General features: G+C 38.9%; 1 protein-coding gene across 7 annotated transcripts in view; it reads right to left on the bottom strand.

Moving 5' to 3' along the window:
* The window catches only part of VPS8 (VPS8 subunit of CORVET complex), a 254,754-nt gene that overhangs the window by 60,039 nt on the left and 173,758 nt on the right, over positions 1-20,957 (bottom strand). For all 7 annotated transcript variants that reach the window (XM_027584601.2, XM_027584610.2, XM_027584603.2 and 4 more), the window contains 3 exons: positions 18,114-18,217; positions 12,810-12,891; positions 12,365-12,447 (listed from right to left, as the gene is read on the bottom strand). In XM_027584601.2, coding sequence (XP_027440402.1) covers positions 12,365-12,447; positions 12,810-12,891; positions 18,114-18,217 — 269 coding nt within the window. The remainder of the gene's footprint in view (positions 1-12,364; positions 12,448-12,809; positions 12,892-18,113; positions 18,218-20,957) is intronic.

Raw genomic sequence — 20,957 nt, 5'->3', positions numbered from 1 at the left:
CTAGCCAATAGGATCCAACAGTACATTAAAAGGATTATTCACCACGACCAAGTGGGATTTATCCCTGGGCTGCAAGGCTGGTTCAACATCCGCAAATCAATCAACGTGATACAATACATTAACAAAAGAAAGAACAAGAATCATATGATCCTCTCAATAGGTGCAGAAAAAGCATTTGACAAAGTACAGCATCCTTTCTTGATCAAAACTCTTCAGAGTATAGGGATAGAGGGTACATACCTCAGTATCATAAAAGCCATCTATGAAAAACCTACAGCGAATATCATTCTCAATGGGGAAAGGCTGAGAGCTTTTCCCCTAAGGTCAGGAACGCGGCAGGGATGTCCACTCTCACCACTGCTATTCAACATAGTATTAGAAGTCCTAGCCACAGCAATCAGACAACAAAAAGAAATCAAAGGCATCCAAATCGGCAAAGAGGAAGTCAAACTCTCACTCTTTGCAGATGATATGATACTGTATGTGGAAAACCCAAAAGACTCCACCCCAAAACTGCTAGAACTCATACAGGAATTCAGTAAAGTAGCAGGATATAAAATCAATGCACAGAAATCAGTGGCATTCCTATACACCAATAACAAGACAGAAGAGAGACAAATCAAGGAGTCGATCCCATTTACAATTGCACCCAAAACCATTAGATACCTAGGAATAAATTTAACCAAAGAGGCAAAGGATCTGTACTCAGAAAACTATAAAATACTCATGAAAGAAACTGAAGAAGACACAAAGAAATGGAAAAACGTTCCATGCTCATGGATTGGGAGAACCAACATTGTGAAGATGTCAATGCTACCTAGAGCAATCTACACATTCAATGCAATCCCCATCAAAATACCATCCACTTTTTTCAAAGAAATGGAACAAATAATCCTAAAATTTGTATGGAACCAGAAGAGACCCCGAATAGCCAGAGGAATATTGAAAAAGAAAAGCAAAGCTGGCGGCATCACAATTCCGGACTTCCAGCTCTATTACAAAGCTGTCATCATCAAGACAGTATGGTACTGGCACAAAAACAGACACATAGATCAATGGAACAGAATTGAGAGCCCAGAAATGGACCCTCAACCCTATGGCCAACTTATCTTTGACAAAGCAGGAAAGAATGTCCAATGGAAAAAAGACAGTCTTCAACAAATGGTGTTGGGAAAATTGGACGGCCACATGCAAGAGAATGAAACTGGACCATTTCCTTACACCACACACAAAAATAGACTCCAAATGCTTGAAAGACCTAAACGTGAGACAGGAGTCCATCAAAATCCTAAAGGAGAACACAGGTAGCAACCTCTTCGACCTCAGCCGCAGCAACTTCTTCCTAGACACATCGCCAAAGGCACGGGAAGCCAGGGCAAAAATGAACTATTGGGATTTCATCAAGATAAAAAGCTTTTGCACCGCAAAAGAAACAGTCCACAAAACCAAAAGACAACCGACAGAATGGGAGAAAATATTTGCAAATGACTTATCAGATAAAGGGTTAGTATCCAAAATCTATAAAGAACTTATCAAACTCAACACCCAAAGAACAAATAATCCAATCAAGAAATGGGCAGAAGACATGAACAGACATTTTTCCAAAGAAGACATCCAAATGGCCAACAGACACATGAAAAAGTGCTCAACATCGCTCGGCATCAGGGAAATCCAAATCAAAACCTCAATGAGATACCACCTCACACCTGTCAGAATGGCTAAAATTAACAAGTCAGGGAACGACAGATGTTGGCGGGGATGTGGAGAAAGGGGAACCCTCCTACACTGTTGGTGGGAATGCAAGCTGGTGCAACCACTCTGGAAAACAGTATGGAGGTTCCTCAAACAGTTGAAAATAGAGCTACCATTCGATCCAGCAATTGCACTACTGGGTATTTACCACAAAGATACAAATGTAGGGACCCGAAGGGGTACGTGCACCCCAATGTGTATAGCAGCAATGTCCACAATAGCCAAACTGTGGAAAGAGCCAAGATGTCCATCGACAGATGAATGGATAAAGAAGATGTGGTATATATACACGATGGAATATTATGCAGCCATCAAAAGGAATGAGATCTTGCCATTTGCAACGACGTGGATGGAACTGGAGGGTGTTATGCTGAGTGAAATAAGTCAATCAGAGAAAGACATGTATCATATGACCTCACGGATAGGAGGAATTCTTAATCTCAGGAAACAAACTGAGGGTTACTGGAGTGGTTGGGGGTGGGAGGGATGGGGTGGCTGGGTGATAGACATTGGGAAGGGTATGTGCTACGGTGAGCACTGTGAATTGTGCAAGACTGCTGAATCACAGATCTCTACTTCTGAAACAAATAACGCAACATATTTTAAGAAAAAAGAAAAAGAAGAAGATAACAGGAGAGGAAGAATGAAGGGGAGTAAGTCAGAGGGGGAGAGGAACCATGAGAGATGATGGACTCTGAAAAACAAACTGAGGGTTCTAGAGGGGAGGAGGGTAGGGGGATGGGTTAGCCTGGTGATGGGTATTAAAGAGGGCACATTCTGCATGGAGCACTGGGTATTATGAACAAACAATGAATCATGGAACACTACATCAAAAACTAATGATGTAATATATGGTGATTAACATAACAATAAGAAAATTAAAAAAGAAAAAAATAAACAGACAAAAAACCCCCCACAAATCCAGCCACACAGAGATAAACACTATTGATATTTTGATGCACATTTTTTCTAGTCTTGTTTCTGGGAAAAGAGAGAAAGCATAAGAGAGACAGATGTGTTTCTCAGTGTACAGAATTTGAGTATTTTACATACTTTCATGATAGTATATTGTGAGCAGTATCATCAAATTATTTCATAACAGCCACAGAGTATGAATCATGTGAAAATACCATGTGTCATTCAACCATTCTCTCTTGTTGGACATTTAAGTTTGCCTCCCCCTTCCCAAATCCCACTCATGACTGTTAAATGCTGGTAGCTGTAAATTTTAGTCTGAATCTCTGATTCTTTCTTTAGAGAAGATTTCTAGAAAGGGAATTACAGATTCAAAGAAGATTTTTATGGGTATTGATATATACTGCCAAATTGCTCTACCACAAAGTCGTATTATGCAACTTTTATCTTCATCAGCATATTTGTGTGTTCATTTTACTGTACCTTTGGCTAGGCTGAGAATTATAATTAAAACATTGCTAATAACTATGTCAAGTCTATTACTTTACTCTAATATGAGGTTATGTCTGACATAAACGACTTTCCCATGCCAAAAAGGGGAGTCCAACTCTACAGCAACAATGAAAAAACCTGCTATTTATATGTGCCATATCATTACATTCCTTCCAGAACATTTATAAATGAAGAAATTCAAGCTCAGAAAGGCTAAGTAAAATTCCCTAAGATCACAGAACTAGTAAGCAGATACACCGGGATTTGAATCTAGGTACTTCACAAACCATGTTTTTTGTTTTTTTTTTAAGATGCATTCATTTTAGAGAGTGAGCGAGCATGCAGTGGGGAGGGGCAGAGGGAGAGGGAGAGAGAAATCCATGCAGACTCTGTGCTGAGCCGCCCAACATGGGCCTCGATCCCACAACCCCGAGACCATGACCCGAGCTGAAATCAAAAGTTGGACCCCCAAAGGACTGTGCTACGCAGGCATACCAGAAACCATGTTTTTAATTAACATGTTATATTGGTCTCCCAAGTATAGATATATAAACTAATAAAGTAAATAATAAGCTAATGTTTGCTGGAAAATATGGGTAACATTCTGGTTACTTAGGGAGTGGTTGTTATTACAATCCTGGTGCATTAGGGGCACCTGGGTGGCTCCGTCGGTTAAGCGTATGCCTTAGGCTCAGGTCATGATCCTGGGGTCCTGGGATGGAGCCCTTCATTGGGCTCCTGGCTCAGCGGGGAGCCTGCTCCTTCCTCTGCCCCTTGCTGCTTATGCATGCGCGCGCCGCGCTCTCTCTCTCTAATAAATAAAATCTTAAAAAAAAATCTTGGTGCATTAAAAGTAATTGTGAGTTCAGATATTAAGACAAGAATGTAAAGCAGGAAAAACATACGAGAGAGGTTCAGAAATAGGAGAAGAAATCTTGTCTTCCTGCTCTTATAGCACATAGTCTGAGTATTTACTTCTTTTTCTCTTTTAGACTCTGATGATGGCTCTTGGAAGACTGGGTGGGTAGTTTCTAACCAAGATCAGTTTTTAGTACTTTTAGTTGGTGTAGAGCAGCACAAGATTGTCTCCCATAGGTTCCTGGTCCCTGCTGCTGAGGTTATGCTTGAGAAATCAAAGGCACAGAAAAACTCTATTTGTGTACTAATTAACACGTTTACAAGTTTGGATTAAACCATCACTGAAGCTTAATGGGGACATTTTCTGTTTCACAGCGAGAGAATGTGTCACTAAGGTAAAGATACCTGTCAAACATGTGCAGACCATTTATAAAGGACCAGACTTTAGATATCTTAGACTAATCTTTTATTAGAAAAACAACTCAGGCCATATACTCACCAGATAATTTTTTCTTTTAATTTTTTTTTGCATGAAAATAGATCCTTGTTAATGCTTCTGAACTAAATTATGCCTAATTATACTTTTGGTCAGCTCTTAATACAGCTATTTCTCAAAGTATCAAGGGACAGTGTAATACCTTATTATAAAAAGCATATTATATTATCTACTGTAATACGTGCATTCAATACACTAATATAGTCTAGCACAGAAAAGCTCTGTCATTTGTTTCTGACAAGGATGGTTTGGAGAATAAAAAGGTCTTTAAAAGGTTAAATTCTGGGAAAAGGAAGACATCTTTATAGGTCATGTCTATATTTGTATCAGTACATTTCACTTTAATATGCATAATTTAAAGGCAAAATCATGAAAATTACCTCATGCTGGGACAACACATAAATTATAGAGTGCAAAAGGGAGCTCAAGGCTTCTAGCACAGCATGTACACAATCCACTAGCTTTTCAAATTATTTTCCAAAGATGTCAGATTCTTCAGCAATGAATAACTGCTGAGGTTTCTCTTCAACTTATTTGTAAACCATAAAAGAAGAGCACACTTGAGCACTTCACATAAACTTGGTTTTTAAAAAGCTCTTTAGAAAAAGATGGACGGCCACTTTTCCCCGCTCTTGCTTTCTGGGACCTACTGTAGCATGTATGTGGTTTGTTTTGTAATTAAAATCTTTCCCAATCAAGCATTACTTTAAAATATGAATAATGCCCTCAGTAGGTTAGCATTAAATCATTTGTTTGTTTTAATTTCCTCAGTAAGACAGTCAGAGACAGCTTTTCAGAAGCCAAGAATTACTTTTTGCCACAGAGGAAAGCTCAATAAAAGCAAACTGTGAAGGCAGAATCTATATAACATAAATATGGTCCCTTAAAAACACTCCCAACTAACCTATCATCTACTGTTCATGGAAGAAGGCTGCACAATTCAGGTTCCAAGCATCAGTTTGAATAAATATTTAGAGGTCAAGAAGATCTCTGAGAACCTCCTATTATGAGAACATCTCCTCTGGAAAAACAATAACTGTCTGAGCAACTGCTCAGTCTAAATAACTGTTACTCCCTCTCTTCTCTCCAGGGGACCTGATAAAGGGAGGTGGATCTGAAATATGCCAGGGCTGATGGTAGGTACAGAAGGCCTAAACTTTGGAGTTGGAAGACCTAGGTTCATGTTCCAGCTATGGCTACTTAATAACTGAGTAAGCTAAGGAAAGGTATTTAATGTAGCACTTTCCTCAGGAGCAACATGGGGATCTCACTACTTCCCCAGCTTAATGTACACAGAGGTCAAAGGAGATAAAGAACACAAAAGTGCTTTATGAACTGCTGAGAACTACTGAGGTGATTGAGCCAGCTAATATTTATCGAGTATATACTATGTTCCATGTACTCTGCTGGAACACAGGAAATAATCTAGAAAATATTCTAGTGGAGAACACTTGGCAGTGGATTAGAAACTGGGACTAATGAAAAAAATGATGACAAGGGACAAGATAAAAACAAACAAACAAACAAACAAAAAAAAACCCCACCCCAAAACCTAAGAACATAAAAACTCCTGGTTGGAGTACTTGATAACAGATATAAGAGATCAACTACTTGAAACACACAATCTACCAAAACTCACACAAGGAGAAATAGATAATAAACACACCTGGGTCTCTTAACCAAATTGAATCCTTAACTAATAACATTTCAAAATAGAAGGCATCAGGCCCACATGGTTTCACTGGTTTATTCTACCAAATATTTAGGAAGAAATTATACCAATATCCTACAATCTATTTCAGAAAACAGAAGCAGAGGGAACACTTCCTAACTCATTTGATGAGGCCAGCATTACCCAGACAAAACCAGACAAAGACAATCTCAATCAAAATGCTGGCAAGTTACTTTGTGGATAGAGACAATATGATTCTACAGTTTAAATGGAAAGGCAAAACACCCAAAATAGCTAACACAATATTGAAGGACAAAGTCAGAGGACTGATACTACCTGATTTTCAGATTTACAAAGAAGCTGCAATCATCAAGATAATGTGACACTGGCAAATAGATAACTGGAAAAGAAGAGAGCACTCAGAAATAAACCCCCATAAATACAGTCAACTGAGCAAAGGCTATTCAATGAAGAAAGGGATAGTCTTTTTAACAAATGGTGCTGGAGCTGGAACAACTGGACATCCACATTGTAGAAAAATTACTCTAGACACTGCCCTTATATCTTTCATAAAAATTAAGTCAAAATGGATCACAGACCTAAAATGTAAAATGCAGAACTATAAACTCTAGAACATAGGAAAAAAATCTAAGTGACCTTGGGTTTGGCGATGAGTTTTTAGATACAACACTAAATACACAATCCATGAAAAAAGTCCCTGAAAAGTTGGATCTCATTAAAATTAAAAAAACCTTCTGCTTAATGAAAAGACATTGTTGAGAGAATGAAAAGATAAGCTACCAACTGGGAGAAATATGTGCAAAACATATCTGATAAAAACTTGTAAAAAAATATACAAAGAACTCTTAAAACTCAACAATTAAAAAACACAAACAACCCAAATAATGGGGATACACGGATTTGGGCAAGTGAGCACATAAAAAGGTGTTCAAAGTCATTGTTCATTAGGGAACTGCATATTAAAACAGTAAGACCGGGGCGCCTGGGTGGCTCAGTTGGGTAAGCGACTGCCTTCGGCTCAGGTCATGATCCTGGAGTCCCGGGATCGAGTCCCGCATCGGGCTCCCTGATCAGCAAGGAGCCTGCTTCTCCCTCTGACCCTCTCCCCTCTCATGTACTCTCTCTCCCATTCTCGCTCTCTCAAATAAATCTTTAAAAAAATAAAAAATAAAAAAAAATAAAACAGTAAGACCACTACACACCTATTAGAATGGTTATAATCCAAAACACTGGATTTATGGACACTTGCTTTATAGCCCAAAGTACAGTCTATCTTGGTAAATATTCCATGTACAACTTGAGAAGAATTTGTATTCTGCTGTTATAGTTGGTATGTAAATGTCAACTAGGTCAAAGTGGTTAAAACTGTTTGGCAGAAATGTGTTGTCATATTTATTTTTATTCCTGTTTTTCTCTGGCTGCTTTTAAGCTTTTCTGTTAAATCCCTGATTTTGAACAACTATGATGTGCCTTGTAGTTTTCCTCATATTGCTAAGGTTTGGGATTATCGATTTGTGTGCTAATAGTTCTCAATAAATCTGAAAAATATTCAGTCAATATTTCTTCAAGTATTTTTTTTTCTAACACCCTGTTTTCAGGATTCCAAGGACACATATTTTGGGCTGCTTGAAATTGTCCCAGAGTTCACGAATTCTTTTTTTTTTTTTAATTCACTTTTCTCTGTTTCATTTTGCATAGTCTGTATTGCTAGGTTTTCAAATTCACTTATCTTTTCTTTTGTTTTGGTGTCCTTGTCTGTTAATTCTAATATCCAACATCATATCTGGGTTTCATTTTCCAGCTTCTTCGAATACCTTGTAATTTTTGATTCAATGTCATATACTACAAATTTTACACTGTTGGGACCTGGATATTCTTGTATTCCTAGGATTATTTTTAATCTTTGTTCTGGGATGCAGTTAAATTACTTGGAAGGTATGATCCTTTCAAGTCCTGCTATTAGGATTTGCAAGGCATGACTGGAGCTATGTGTAGTCTAGGGCTTTTTCCCATTACTGAGTACTTCTGAGTACTCTACTCCCTGTTCTGTGCATTATGAGGTCTTCATTCTAGTCTTGCTGTTGGCCCTGTGTGAGTGCAAGTATTATTCCCTCTGATCCTTCCAGGTGGTTCTTTCCTTGGCCTAGCTAGTTTCCTCAGATCAAGCACTTATACTTGAGAGGGGGGCCTTCTGCACATCTCCAGAGCTCTCTTGCCTGGTACTTGCCTGCAAACTCTGGCCACCTTGGTCTCTTGATTCTCAGCTCCATCTCCTCAAAGCAATGAATATGTTGGAAACTGGCTGGGATCCCCCTTCCTGCACGATTGCCTAGAAAGTCTCTCAAGACGTTAAGCTGGGGCAAACATAGGGCTTACCTTGTCTGGTTCCTGTCTCTTAGTTATCAGTGACCTTTATTGCCTGATATCCAGTTTTTTGAAAACATTTCATATACTTTGTCCAATTTTTTGGTTGTTTCAAGCAAGGGGGCAAATCTGGTCTCCGTTACTCTATTTTGGTTCAGAAGTGGAATCCCTCCACCCTTGACTTTTATTCACTCTAAAAATATTTAGTTCCTACCTTATGCCAGGTGCCTCTGGGCTAGGTAATGGTGATAGAGTACTAGCAAAGTAAAGTCTTATTCCGAAGGTCCTTCCATTCTAATGGTAAATAAAAATCGGTAAATAGACCTGATTCTTAAATGTTTCCAAGAACTCCACTTTTAGCCTTCTGCTTTTCTCACTAATTCGTTTCCTCCTAAAGTTCACCTAGTTTCAAGAACTGAACTACCACTTCCATGTTGACAACTTCCAAGTCCATGTCTCCACTTTTACCTCTTCCCATAAAGTCCAGTCTCATATTTCTCCCCTGCTCACGGTTAGTCCCATGAAACATGAGTTCTTATGTTTCCCTACCTCTAAACGTCAAAAAGTCAAGTGGATTCTACTAATTTCCAAATCCATCTTCTCCTAGCCATTCTATGCAACTCAATTAACAAACTTTGAGTACCTATTACATTCTGGGTATTTCTAGGCCTTCAGTCTTGATCCCTTCCAATTTATCCTGTATAACATATTGGCTGAACAATTTTTCTAAAGAGAAACGTCATCCCATCATTCCTCTACTTAAAATCCTTTGATGAGAATCTCCTAATGTTAAAAATTAAATCCAAAGTCCTACCTTATGTTTCACAAAGCAATTAAGAGCACAGTCCCTGCCCGTCTCTCAAATTTCAGCTCCGTGACTCACCTTTATTCTTGTCCTATGTTCCAAGCATACTTAACACTTGCAACTCCTCCAAATGTACCATGTTTTACCTCACATTCTTTGTATATATAGTTCACTCTGCTTAGAATAGTCCTATCTCCTTTTTTCCCCCTAATTCCTTTAGGCTATTTAAGATTCAGTTCAGACATTTCCTCCTCCAGGAAATCTTCCCAAATTCCCCAGTCTGTTTCAGATATACTTTTATTGGTACTCCTTTGACTAGATATATTCAGAAACCCAACTCATTCCAACTTATTAAAAAAACATAACTATTGTAAAGATACTGGGCTGTTTCAAGGATCCAAGCAAAGGAATGCAGGCGAGCCTTCAGAACTACAATGAAGGACTCAAATGCCATCAGGCATCAAATGCCACGTCTCCTCTCCCTGTGTCTTGAATCCTCTCCTGGTGTCTTCTCTTCTTCATGCATCTTGTCTATTCTCCTCTTTGTGTGTCTGCTTTACTTTTCTCCTTCTCTCTGTAACTTTTTTTTACTATTTCAGCCACATGATGGAAAAGTAGTCACTGTCAGTTGCTGAACTCTGTACCTTATATAACGTAGAGACCTGAAGAGAGGCTCATTCGTCCTTTTCAAGTCTAGTTCTACAATTTCCTGGAAAAGGCACTGACTGACCCTGCTTAGGCCAGTTGCTCACCCTGAGTCAATCTAGTGGAGTCAGGGTCCTGCTGTCAGATGCTGCTCCTGCTGTAATCACATGGCCTGAAAATGCAGGGATAAAGTGGCAATCACCCTATGTGGGGTTCACAGCAGAGAATCCTTCAGGTGGCCACCATTACTTGCTTAAAGCCCAAAGAATAGTTACATCAGAACATTTTCTGTCTCTCATAAAAGCTCTTTTAGGACAAGAGCTAAGCCTTTCATCTATATAGGAAATGACCAAACAGGGTAACATATAATTAATAAACAATTAGTTAACTCCTCACAAGACCAGGCACTGAAACAACTGAAAAGCTTACACGATATAATAGGAAAGAGCGTAAGTTAGGAAGTGAGAGACTTCCGTGGTAGCCCGGGTTCTGCCACTAACAGCAGACCAAGTACTAACTTTTCTATACTTCAGTTTCCTCCTTCATCAAGAGAAATTTCTGTAGAAGCCCCACCTACCCGAAGAGATTGTTGTGAGCTTCAAATGAGATACTATCTGTGAAAGCACCTTGAAAAAAATAAAAATCTCTATACAAATATAAGGTAGAGTTGTTATTATAGTAATCACAAACATGCAAATGAGGAATTTAAGAAAGAGCATACTCTCCTCATTAGTGAGAGTAGAAGGTGGAAGGTACCTTTTCTACCAGTGAAGGTAGAAAATGCTAAGAATACAATTAAAATGAATGCCAAAAAAATAAAAAAATAAATGCCAATGTAACTCAAAATAAAGTGAAGATTTTCTAATATCAAAAGCCTTCAAAGTTAGGAGCCTTGAAAAACAAAATTTTTAAAAATCGCAAGCTTTTGCCAAGAGAAAAATCGATTTTTTGTTTATTGTAATTTATGTATCAAAGTGTGGTTAAAGCTCAACATAAAGCAAAATGCATACACTGAGAGAGAAGCCACTGTTGACTTTAAGATATCATTTTTTCTGTACTTGGTAAATTGAAGTATTTCTGCCTTATGAAATTACTACTTTGTATATGATTAAAAACATTATGACTAACATATTCTAAAATGGATATAAGAGAAGTAGTTTATATCAAAGAATTTTCCACCACATGATAAGGATCAGATGAGCGAGTATGTGTGCAGGTACATAATCTGTGGTGAGAGCCTACGGATGCAGCAGTCTGCGTCAGCAAAGGCCCGGACACTTCATGCCAGATGCAAGTTGAGCTTGGCAAGTCTGAAAAGAGAGCTGCCAGGGACATTCTTTTTTTTTTTTTTTTTTTTTAAGATTTTATTTATTTATTTGACAGACAGAGACACAGTGAGAGAGGGAACACAAGCAGGGGGAGTGGGAGAGGGAGAAGCAGGCTTCCCGCCGAGCAGGGAGCCCAATGAGGGACTCAATCCCAGGACCCTGGGACCATGACCTGAGCTGAAGGCAGACACTTAATGACTGAGCCACCGAGGCACCTCTGCCAGGGACATTCTTCATGGGAGAAAAATCATTTGAGAATTATAAAGACCAGTGGCATCATAGTACTGTTTTTTTGGTGGTTTTTTTTGTTTTGTTTTGTTTTGGTTTGGTTTGGTTTTGTATGTGTGTGTCTATGCTGCATAAAATGAAGGAAGACAAAATGGATTCTAAGGACAATTCCTGCTGTTTCCCCAGGAATGTTCATAGATTTTTCGAAAAATATATCTTAAGGGTATTTTTAGTGTTCTTTTGATGATGTTGGGAACGTTCAGGCCTTTTTGCTGACAGAAATAGGCTGAAGTGATATTTCCTACAAAGACTGTGGATACAAAGTTGGGCAGAATTTAGAACAGGGGTGAGTGCTGGACATAAAAAAAATTTTTTATGATGAGTTGGAAAACCTAAGTTACAACCAACGATTAGGAAATGCCTATATTAATTTGTAGGTTATCTTTTTTTTAATCTAAAAAAGCACAATTAGCTGGAAATAAATAGTGGTTCTCTCCCAGTTAGCACATGAATAGGAAGCCTGTATATCTGAATCCCCAGATGCCAGTGAACTCGTGAAGGCTGCACACCCTCACAGAACGTCGCCAGTGTGTGCCAGGCAAACCCACCCTCCTGGAGCACCAGGAAAGGCTCAAGGAAGACGGTCGTAAGTTAAATAGTCAGCAAGGTCAAAACTCAGCTGCATTACTCTAGAGACCCATTTGAACATTAATTTGTTTGTTATTTAAGCATAACTAGAATATTAGTTGAAACTGATCAGCATTGAATTTTCTCCCCTTTTAACTCACCTGTAAGATTCTTTGCAAGATTGATGGTAGGGCAATAAATGCAGCCATGCTGTTTAGAACTTGCATGGTCAAAGATTTCAGAGCTGTTAAAATAATAAAATGTTAATATTAAGGTTAGTTTAAAATAAGAGGTTTTGGTTTTCCCTTTAAGTCAGTGGAAAATAGTGTATTTATATAAACGCTTCCTAGAAACTTAGCTAACCAGGGCCAGTTGGATATTTTAAAGGTAACTGCTGATAAGTAACAAAGCTACTATTATTCAAGACAAATGACAGAATTGGTGCCATAGAAAGAAATGAACATAAAAGATGAGATTAACACTATACTGTGATTTCATTAAGAAAAACAGTAAGACTATGTGATACTGGGAAAAGGTATCATAATGATAATTTTTCACAGATCAAAACGGGTGATGGTATAGGTGGACTCTGATCAATGTAATTACCGTCAGGGTGTAGATGAGGTGCAGCTGAACCAGACAGCTTCTGAGGGGCCATCATTGCCTCCAACAACGGAAACCAGAGTGCCTATAATGTCAGAGGAAACCAAAGCACTCTGTTATTTTTAAGATTAACATCAGCATTGTGTTTTACAGGTTGAGATGTACCTCTCACATACATTTGTTCATAAACCTTTTAAAAAGAAAAGACAGAGCACCTGACTGGGAAGAGACAAGACAGTAAGAAGCAATGACCACAGCTAGAACAGGTATCTTTACCACACGCCTTGGGAAAATAAAGAAACTGAAATAAGTCTAGACCTTGGAACTGCAACCTTCTGTGTTTCAGGAGAAGGCCTGTTCAAAGGAGACAGGGCCGAGCCGCCAGCCAGGTTCTGACATACCATATGCTATATGCACACCACTGACCAAGTCTAAGTGACCCCTTGTACTGCAGGAGAGGACAAGGGGACCACCTGCCCCCTCTGCTATCTTATCTCCCCCCATTTCTCTTCAGCCACATCAAGCAAGAGAAATGAATAAAGGCTGTCCAAAGTTTTCCCCTCTACAAAGTGCTGTTTTGTATTTCCTTAGTCATCATAGACCCAGAAGTAAAAGTTAACATTATTTCAATTAACATTTCCAACCACATCAGGAGATAAATTAATAGACCCACCATTTATTTATTCTTATTTTGTTGGGTCCTCAATTAAATGATTTACACACACTTTCTCATTTCAATCTCATAACAGCCTTACGCAATAAGAATGATCTTCACTTGAGATAAGAAACTAAAGTTTAGAAAAGTAATTTGCCAAAGATCATACTACCAGTAAACTGGTACTCTGACTCCAAATTCTGTGCTCTTCCTTTTTTTGGGGGGGGATCTTTAATCAAAAATCAAACTAATACATTTTAAACCTCCAAACATGGTTTCTTGTTGGACAATCATTTACAAAGGCCTTAACTCTATGTCTTGAAAGGAATCTATTCCCGCAAACATCTGGGAGTCATGAAGAAAGGGCAGAGGAGAACAAGAGCGGTTATTTAGAGAAGAGGGCATGTTCCATACCCCACCACCTGACCCAGTACAAGTTCTATGGCACTGGAGATATGGGAGCCTCTTAAGGCAGAGGGGGACAGCCTGCGGGGCCTGTAACTTTTCCACTGGGTGACCTTCCAACTGAAGAACCCTACTAGGAAGCCTTTATCTGCTCCCATTTAAGGTTTTTATAAAGCCCAAGATTTTATACTGATCAGCTTTTTTTTTTTTTAAAGATTTTATTTATTTATTTGAGAGAGAGAGAGCATGAGAGGGGGGAGGGTCAGAGGGAGAAGCAGACTCTCTGCTAAGCAGGGAGCCCGATGCCTTGATGCCTCAATGCCTCGATACTGAGACTCCAGGATCATGACCTGAGCTGAAGGCAGTCGCTTAACCAACTGAGCCCACCCGGCACCCCTATACTGATAACTTTTGATGTATTTCTTCAAGTTCTCAAGATACTGATTTTAACTATATTACATACTGGCAATTTTTTTATTTTATTGAAATTTTAATTTATTTAATACTTGTGAATTTTTAGTCTTATATTTTATTCTTAGATAGCTTTACTTAACTTACCTTTTAGTTGCCTATTTTAATGTGTTTTCATAACCACATCATTTATTTCTGTGTAGTTAATTTTAATTGTGTAATTTATTTGAATTATATATGGCTTACCTTTTGTTTTTACATTTACTATGTTTAGAAATTTGATTTTTAAATTTTCTTGTTTAATCCAGACAATTTAGAAGAATAACCTTTGTAAAGATTAGCTGTTCTAGACCATAAATGATAGACTGGGGGAAGCATGGCTGTAGAGGTAATAGCCACGGGATATGTTCATACTCTACACAGAGGAATTATTTTTCTTTAATTAAATCTCCACACGAACCATCCCCTGACAGCGAGCAACAAACTAAACCTGAATTCCTTTCTTATGCTGTGTAATAAACAGCTTTCTTTTCAGGGAATTATATGCATAACAAAGCCAAACTCTTCATTATATGTAATCACTTTGTATTAGGGCAGCCCCATAAACAGATTTACAAAGGCAGGACAGGTAGAGATTCAACTTGAGAAAGAACTAATAGCCCAATTCCCTGAAGTCTGCTTTAAGTAAATACTCATAACATTAAATCTTGTGATGACAACTTCTGGAAAGAGATATTATCAACGGTCCATTGTCAGTCTTTCGAATACTTCCAATCTTCTAGTTAGTTGAGTGTCTGTGGCAACAGCTCTTGTTCTCACTCTCCAAAACAAAGAGAATCAAGACAAACCACCATTAAAATCCCCCACACTTAATGTCTGGTATTATATAAAATCAGTCTAGCATTTTTCACATAAGATAGTATTTATATAAAATTTACATTCAAATATTTTTGTTATTATGAAACTCGTTCAGAAACAAAGCAGAAACCAGTTGTTGGAGGGTGGGGTGTGTGTGTGTGCCTACGACAGGGAGAGACAGACTTCTCTTACACGCAGCCAGTGAATGGAGTAATAATAGCCATAGAGAAGTAAAAATTTCAAAGGATAGGAAGAAGTCTAACATCTAATATTTTTACTAAAACAAATTCCAACTCAGACAAAAAAAAGATCGAATAAGTTTTCCTTTCGCCACATCAAAAGAAGCATTGTTCCTGTCTCTGATTAAGAGATACAGAGTTCAAATATAGTCAGAATAATCCCTAGAGCTCTGGAGGCATGGATTTTTATAACTAATTCTACGATTAATACATGTGAATCTGGACATACTTCAGCTTATGTGAACCTAAAGAGCCCTACTAACAAAACATAATTATCCTTTTTCTTTAAATTTTCCGTGAGAAGATGGAGGAGTATCAAATAGATATTGGAGAGGAGATGGAAGGGTTGAAAAGTGAAAAAGACTTAGAATTAAGTATGTATGAACTAAGCTTAAAGAATTCTACCCTTTTATGTTTCTCTATCAAAATGTAACCAAGTCCAGGGGCACCTGGGTGGCTCAGGTGGTTAAGTGTCTGCCTGCGGCTCAGGTTATGATCCCAGGGTCCTGGGATGGAGCCACGCTCTGCAGGAAGCCTGCTTCTCCCTCTCCTGCTCCCGTTCCCCCTGCTTGTGTTCTCTCTCTGGCTGTCTCTCTGTCAAATAAATAAAATCTTTTTTTTTTTTTAAGTTTTTTTTTTTTTATTTATTTGACAGAGAGAGAGAGACAGCCAGAGAGGGAACACAAGCAGGGGGAGTGGGAGAGGGAGAAGCAGGCTTCCTGCTGAGCAGGGAGCCCGATGTGGGGCTCGATCCCAGGACCCTGGGAACAAGACCTGAGCCAAAGGCAGACGCTTAACGACTGAGCCACCCAGGCACCCCGGAAGAGGAATTTTTTTTAAGATTATTTATTTGACAGAGAGAGAGAGGGAACACAAGCAGGGGGAGTGGGAGAGGGAGAAGCAGGCTTCCCGCTGAGCGGGGAGCCCAATGTGGGGCTGGATCCCAGGACTCTGGGATCATGACCTGAGCCTAAGGCAGATGCTTAACGACTGAGCCACCCAGGCGCCCCTGTCAAATAAATAAAACCTTAAAAAAAAAAAAGTAACCAAGTTCAAATACAGCCAGCCAACCAAAAGATAAATGAAAATAAAAACTGAGGAATAGAAAAATCATGGCAAAAGGACTACTGAAAAACCTGTAATACATTTTCAAAAGATTAAACAATATATGGGAATTGTGGACACAGAAAAGAATGTGTTATTAGCCTCAATGAGGTAAAATAACATAACTAATTAAAATTAAGAGGGATGGAGAAGAGAGGTTGGAGCAAGCCTGAGTTCACGTAAATTTCCTTACTGGCTTGGAATCACAGATATTATAAAAATGGAAATGTAATTATAAACAATGATTCCAATCTATTACAGTCATTCAGATATTTTTTAAGCTGTAGTGATATTAATTAAGAGATAGTATGGCGAAGAAATATTTATTCAGAAAGTTTCCTGAGATTGAATACTGTATTTATAAAAGCAAGCATTTCCTGATCCAACTTTTCTAAAATTATGTCAATCTTGGCAGATAAAAAGTATCTGGACTGATGGTCACCCAATGATAATGATGGTTATTTCTGGATGATAGGATCTTACAAGGCAATTTTTAAAAAACATTCTTCTGCGTAACTTTCTGTATTGCAGATTTTAAAAAAATGAGTATGTATATCACACAAAAAGCTTTTTTTTTAATAAGGAAAAAAAATCACCTCTATTATGTAAATGTGCTTGTTGTACACAATTTATCTTCTGAAGGGTTTTTGAAATGTATGGCCTTAAAAAATCCTAGACAAAAACATAAAGCAGAAATTTACCCAACTCAAAAGGACAGAAAACAAAAATAAGTTTATAATTCTCACTGTAACATGTATGGCTAAATATATATAAAAAATCTGCCTTACTTCCCATTTCAGAACCTCAGGAAGAGAAAGGGGTTAGGTGGTGCCAAGTCAGAGGCTGCAGCCCAGAGGGGCAGGTACCGAGGAGTTACGATGCCATATCACGCTGCAACTTTTCTTCGGAAAACTGCAGTAGAATGTGGCTGTCAAGTCACATCTCGCCCCCTTAGTTTCTGCTTCCCTGCTGTAACTCCCACCTGCACCAGGTGCTCAGCCATACCTCCTTCAGTTTTGTGCTCTTCCTTTTGGCAGTCTGGAATCTGTTACAGCCGTGGTTCCAACCTTGGCTATACAGTGGAATCGTGGGAAGATTTAGCACTGGGTCTCAATCCAGAGACTTTAATGTAATTGTTCTGGGGTGTAGCCTGAGTGCTGGGATTTTCTCAAAGCTCCCCAAGTGACTGTAATGTGCAGCCAGGGTTGAGAAACTACATCACAGCCTTCTTTGACCTTTTCCAGCTTCCTCTGCATCCCCCGAGGGTTTCCCTCTAGCTCCTTATGCTCATTTTCCTCCACAGAGGATAGAAGAGATGATAAATGACGACACATCCACAGAATCACTACACGGAATACACAAAATCTCAGTCCAAAGGGAACAAGGACATCCAGCATTCACGTGCCTAAATTCTGCAGCACAGCCAGGTCTAGGAATATAAAGACTTTTGTGAGAACGAAGAGGACAGGCACTCCTCACAATAACTTTAGGAGGCTGATACTCCCGGGAGCACTAAACAGTGATTAAAATCCAGTTGAATTAAACTCAGGTGGCTGAGAGGGCAGCAGAAATAGAATGAATTCCCAGTTTCAGACCAGAACAGACTCTGATATGCCTAAGTAGCCATTCTCCTACCTCTCGTTGCTGCTGGTTCAAATTATGTGAATTTCGCTGGCAAAGGGCAATTGTCTCTACCATGGTATCTTCAACATCCTTCAATGAGAGCTCCTCTTTGGCCTCTAGATTCAGAAAAATTGTTAACAACACTTAAGGATATATTACTGATGATCCTCAGAGCTTCTGTAAAAAAAAATTAGACTATTTTTTCTTTGCATAGCACTGGTTTTCTATTATGAAATCTTCCATAAGCATGATACCAATGCTTAATGCTTAAAAACAGGTAATTTCATTTCCATGTAAATGCCTCACATTCACAGGACATATAAAGCACATCACACTTAGCATTTTAATATGCTTCAGCTATGGAACAGCCCCGATCATCTGTTTGTGGGTTAGTCAGCAGAAAGATTACCTTTCACCTTTCTTGCTCTACCATTTCTTCTTCCCTCTATTTCTTAGATATAAGTATTCCAAGATACTATCTTAGGCCCTCTCCTTTTCATTTTCCAATAACTTCACTTCCTCTTGTGGTTTCAACTCTCAGGTCCTTGCTAATAACTTCCAAATATACACCTGTAGTCCTCGTTCCTTTCATCATCTGCAGGGTGAACTTTCCACAGACTCTATCCATCTCTCCACGGATGTCCTGCAAGCACCTTAATTCATATGCACAAAACCCAAATCACTTTTTTTCTCACTTCCCAAACTAAGTTAATGAAACCATCATCTTTAAGTCAGTTTATATATCTTCATCATCCCTGATGCTCCCTCCCCGCTTTACCCACATGTCCAAATAAATTGCCACTTCTGTTGATTCTACTTCCGTGCCCTCACATGCCCATGCCTTTTACCCTGTGGTGCTCTTCACCTCCTGTGAACTACAGCAACAACCTCTTAATTAAACTTCTGACTTCTAATACTTGCCTCCCTCATTCTCTTTTATACTGTCACAAGCAAATGTATCAGTCTCATCCATAAAAGTCATTAAAGGCTTCAAAGTTTTAAAAACAGAACATAAGTAAACCTCTGACCTGAGTAAGCATCTGGCTCATGTTCTCACCCTCTGCGCTCTTACTCCGAGTTCTTGGCCAGGTACTTTCATACTCACGTGCTCCTCAGCCCAGATGGCCTTTCCTTGTTTTTCCCTATCAAACTTCTATTCATCATTCCAGGCTTACTTCAGAGGTCACATCTTCCACAAACTACCTTTGATTCATCAGTTACAAATCATTCCCTAATTTTTCACAATCATTTGCCACTGTCACTGTATCTCTTTTCTAATACTTGATTCTTCCAACATTCAGTTTTTATTTACATATCTGTCTCTTTCACAAGACTATGGTTCTTTGGGTAAGAGCTGTGTTTTAGCCATCTGTGTATAACCCATACTAGCACCATGTCTTGCAATGAGCAAACCCTCCAAAACTCGTAGGCACACAGAAAAAATTAAATCTGAGAGTAAATAGTGGACATTGATCTTCAAAGAAATTTAAATTCAGAGAACTGGCTTCTTTACACATATCACTTGTAAAACACTGTAGGGGTTTTGCGGAAACATTCTTCTTTTCCCTCAATCTCTCATGTAATGTGTGCAAAAATTATTCTAACAATAAGAAAAATATCATAAATGCAATAAATCTATCATAAACTGACTAAACAGACTAACAGTACAAAAATAATAATTAAATGTTTAGCTGAACTAAATATGGGTCAACTGTTTACTGAGGTTCCAAAAAGATGCCATATAATACAAAATGATTCAGATATAACACAGACCCTATCACCTAGGACCTAGCCATAGAAAACACAGATGAGGGTAAAGGAGTTTAAGGAAATGTGTGGGCCAAGGGGGACTAAGAAATGTGCTGATGTGTTAAAAAGGTAGGACAATCTAAAAATCACCTATCATGTGAACTTTGGAAGAGCTATTTTGAAAATTTCAATAATGTGAAAAGAAATCACCCTATTCAAAAGCAGGCAAAGGACTTGAATAAACACTTTGCCCAAGAAAATATACAAGTAACCAATAAGTACATGAAAAGATGCTCTCCATTATTGGTCAATGGGGAAATGCAAAGCCAAAGCACACTAAGCTACCACTCGGCACCCAGGAGGATGGCTACCCGCAAGAAAACAGAAAAGAACAAGTGTTGGTGAGGGATTGGACAGACCGTAACGCTTGCTGGTACGCTGCTGACGACCAAGTACATTGATGTGGTCACTGGAGAAGCGAGTGTAACGGACACTCAAAAATTAACAATAGAGGGGCGCCTGAGTGGATCAGTTGTTAAGCATCTGCCTTCAGCTCGGGTCATGATCCCAGGGTCCTGGGATCGAGCTCCGCATCGGGCTCCCTGCTCCACGGGGAGCCTGCTTCTCCCTCTCCCAGTCCCCCTGCTTGTGTTCCCTCTCTCGCTGTGTCTCTCTCTGTCAAATAAATAAATAAAATCTTTAAAAAAAATTAACAAGAGAATTACTATTTAATCCAGCAATAACACGTCTGGGAATCTATCCTGAAGGAACGAAAGCAAGGTCTCAGAAAGACACCTGTACAGGCATGTTCACAGCAGTATTCTTCACAATGGTTGGAAGAAACTGAAGTGTCTGCTGACAGACGAAAGGATACAAGATGTGGTGCATACATAAACCAAAATATCATTCAGTCTTTTTAAAAAGGAATGAGATTCTGACACGTGCTACAACGCGGATAAATTACGATGATATTATGCTAGGCCAACACACCAGACAGAAAAGGGCAAATGCGGGACGATTCCAGTTACAGAAGGTACCTCATCAAATTCACGGAGTGGGAAAGCAGAATGGTAGGTGCCAGGGACCGACCGGGGTCAGGGAATGGGA

Source organism: Zalophus californianus, chromosome 1, assembly GCF_009762305.2.
Source record: "Zalophus californianus isolate mZalCal1 chromosome 1, mZalCal1.pri.v2, whole genome shotgun sequence".
Classification (NCBI taxonomy): Eukaryota; Metazoa; Chordata; class Mammalia; order Carnivora; family Otariidae; genus Zalophus; species Zalophus californianus.
This window is presented reverse-complemented; position numbering and strand designations above follow the sequence as displayed.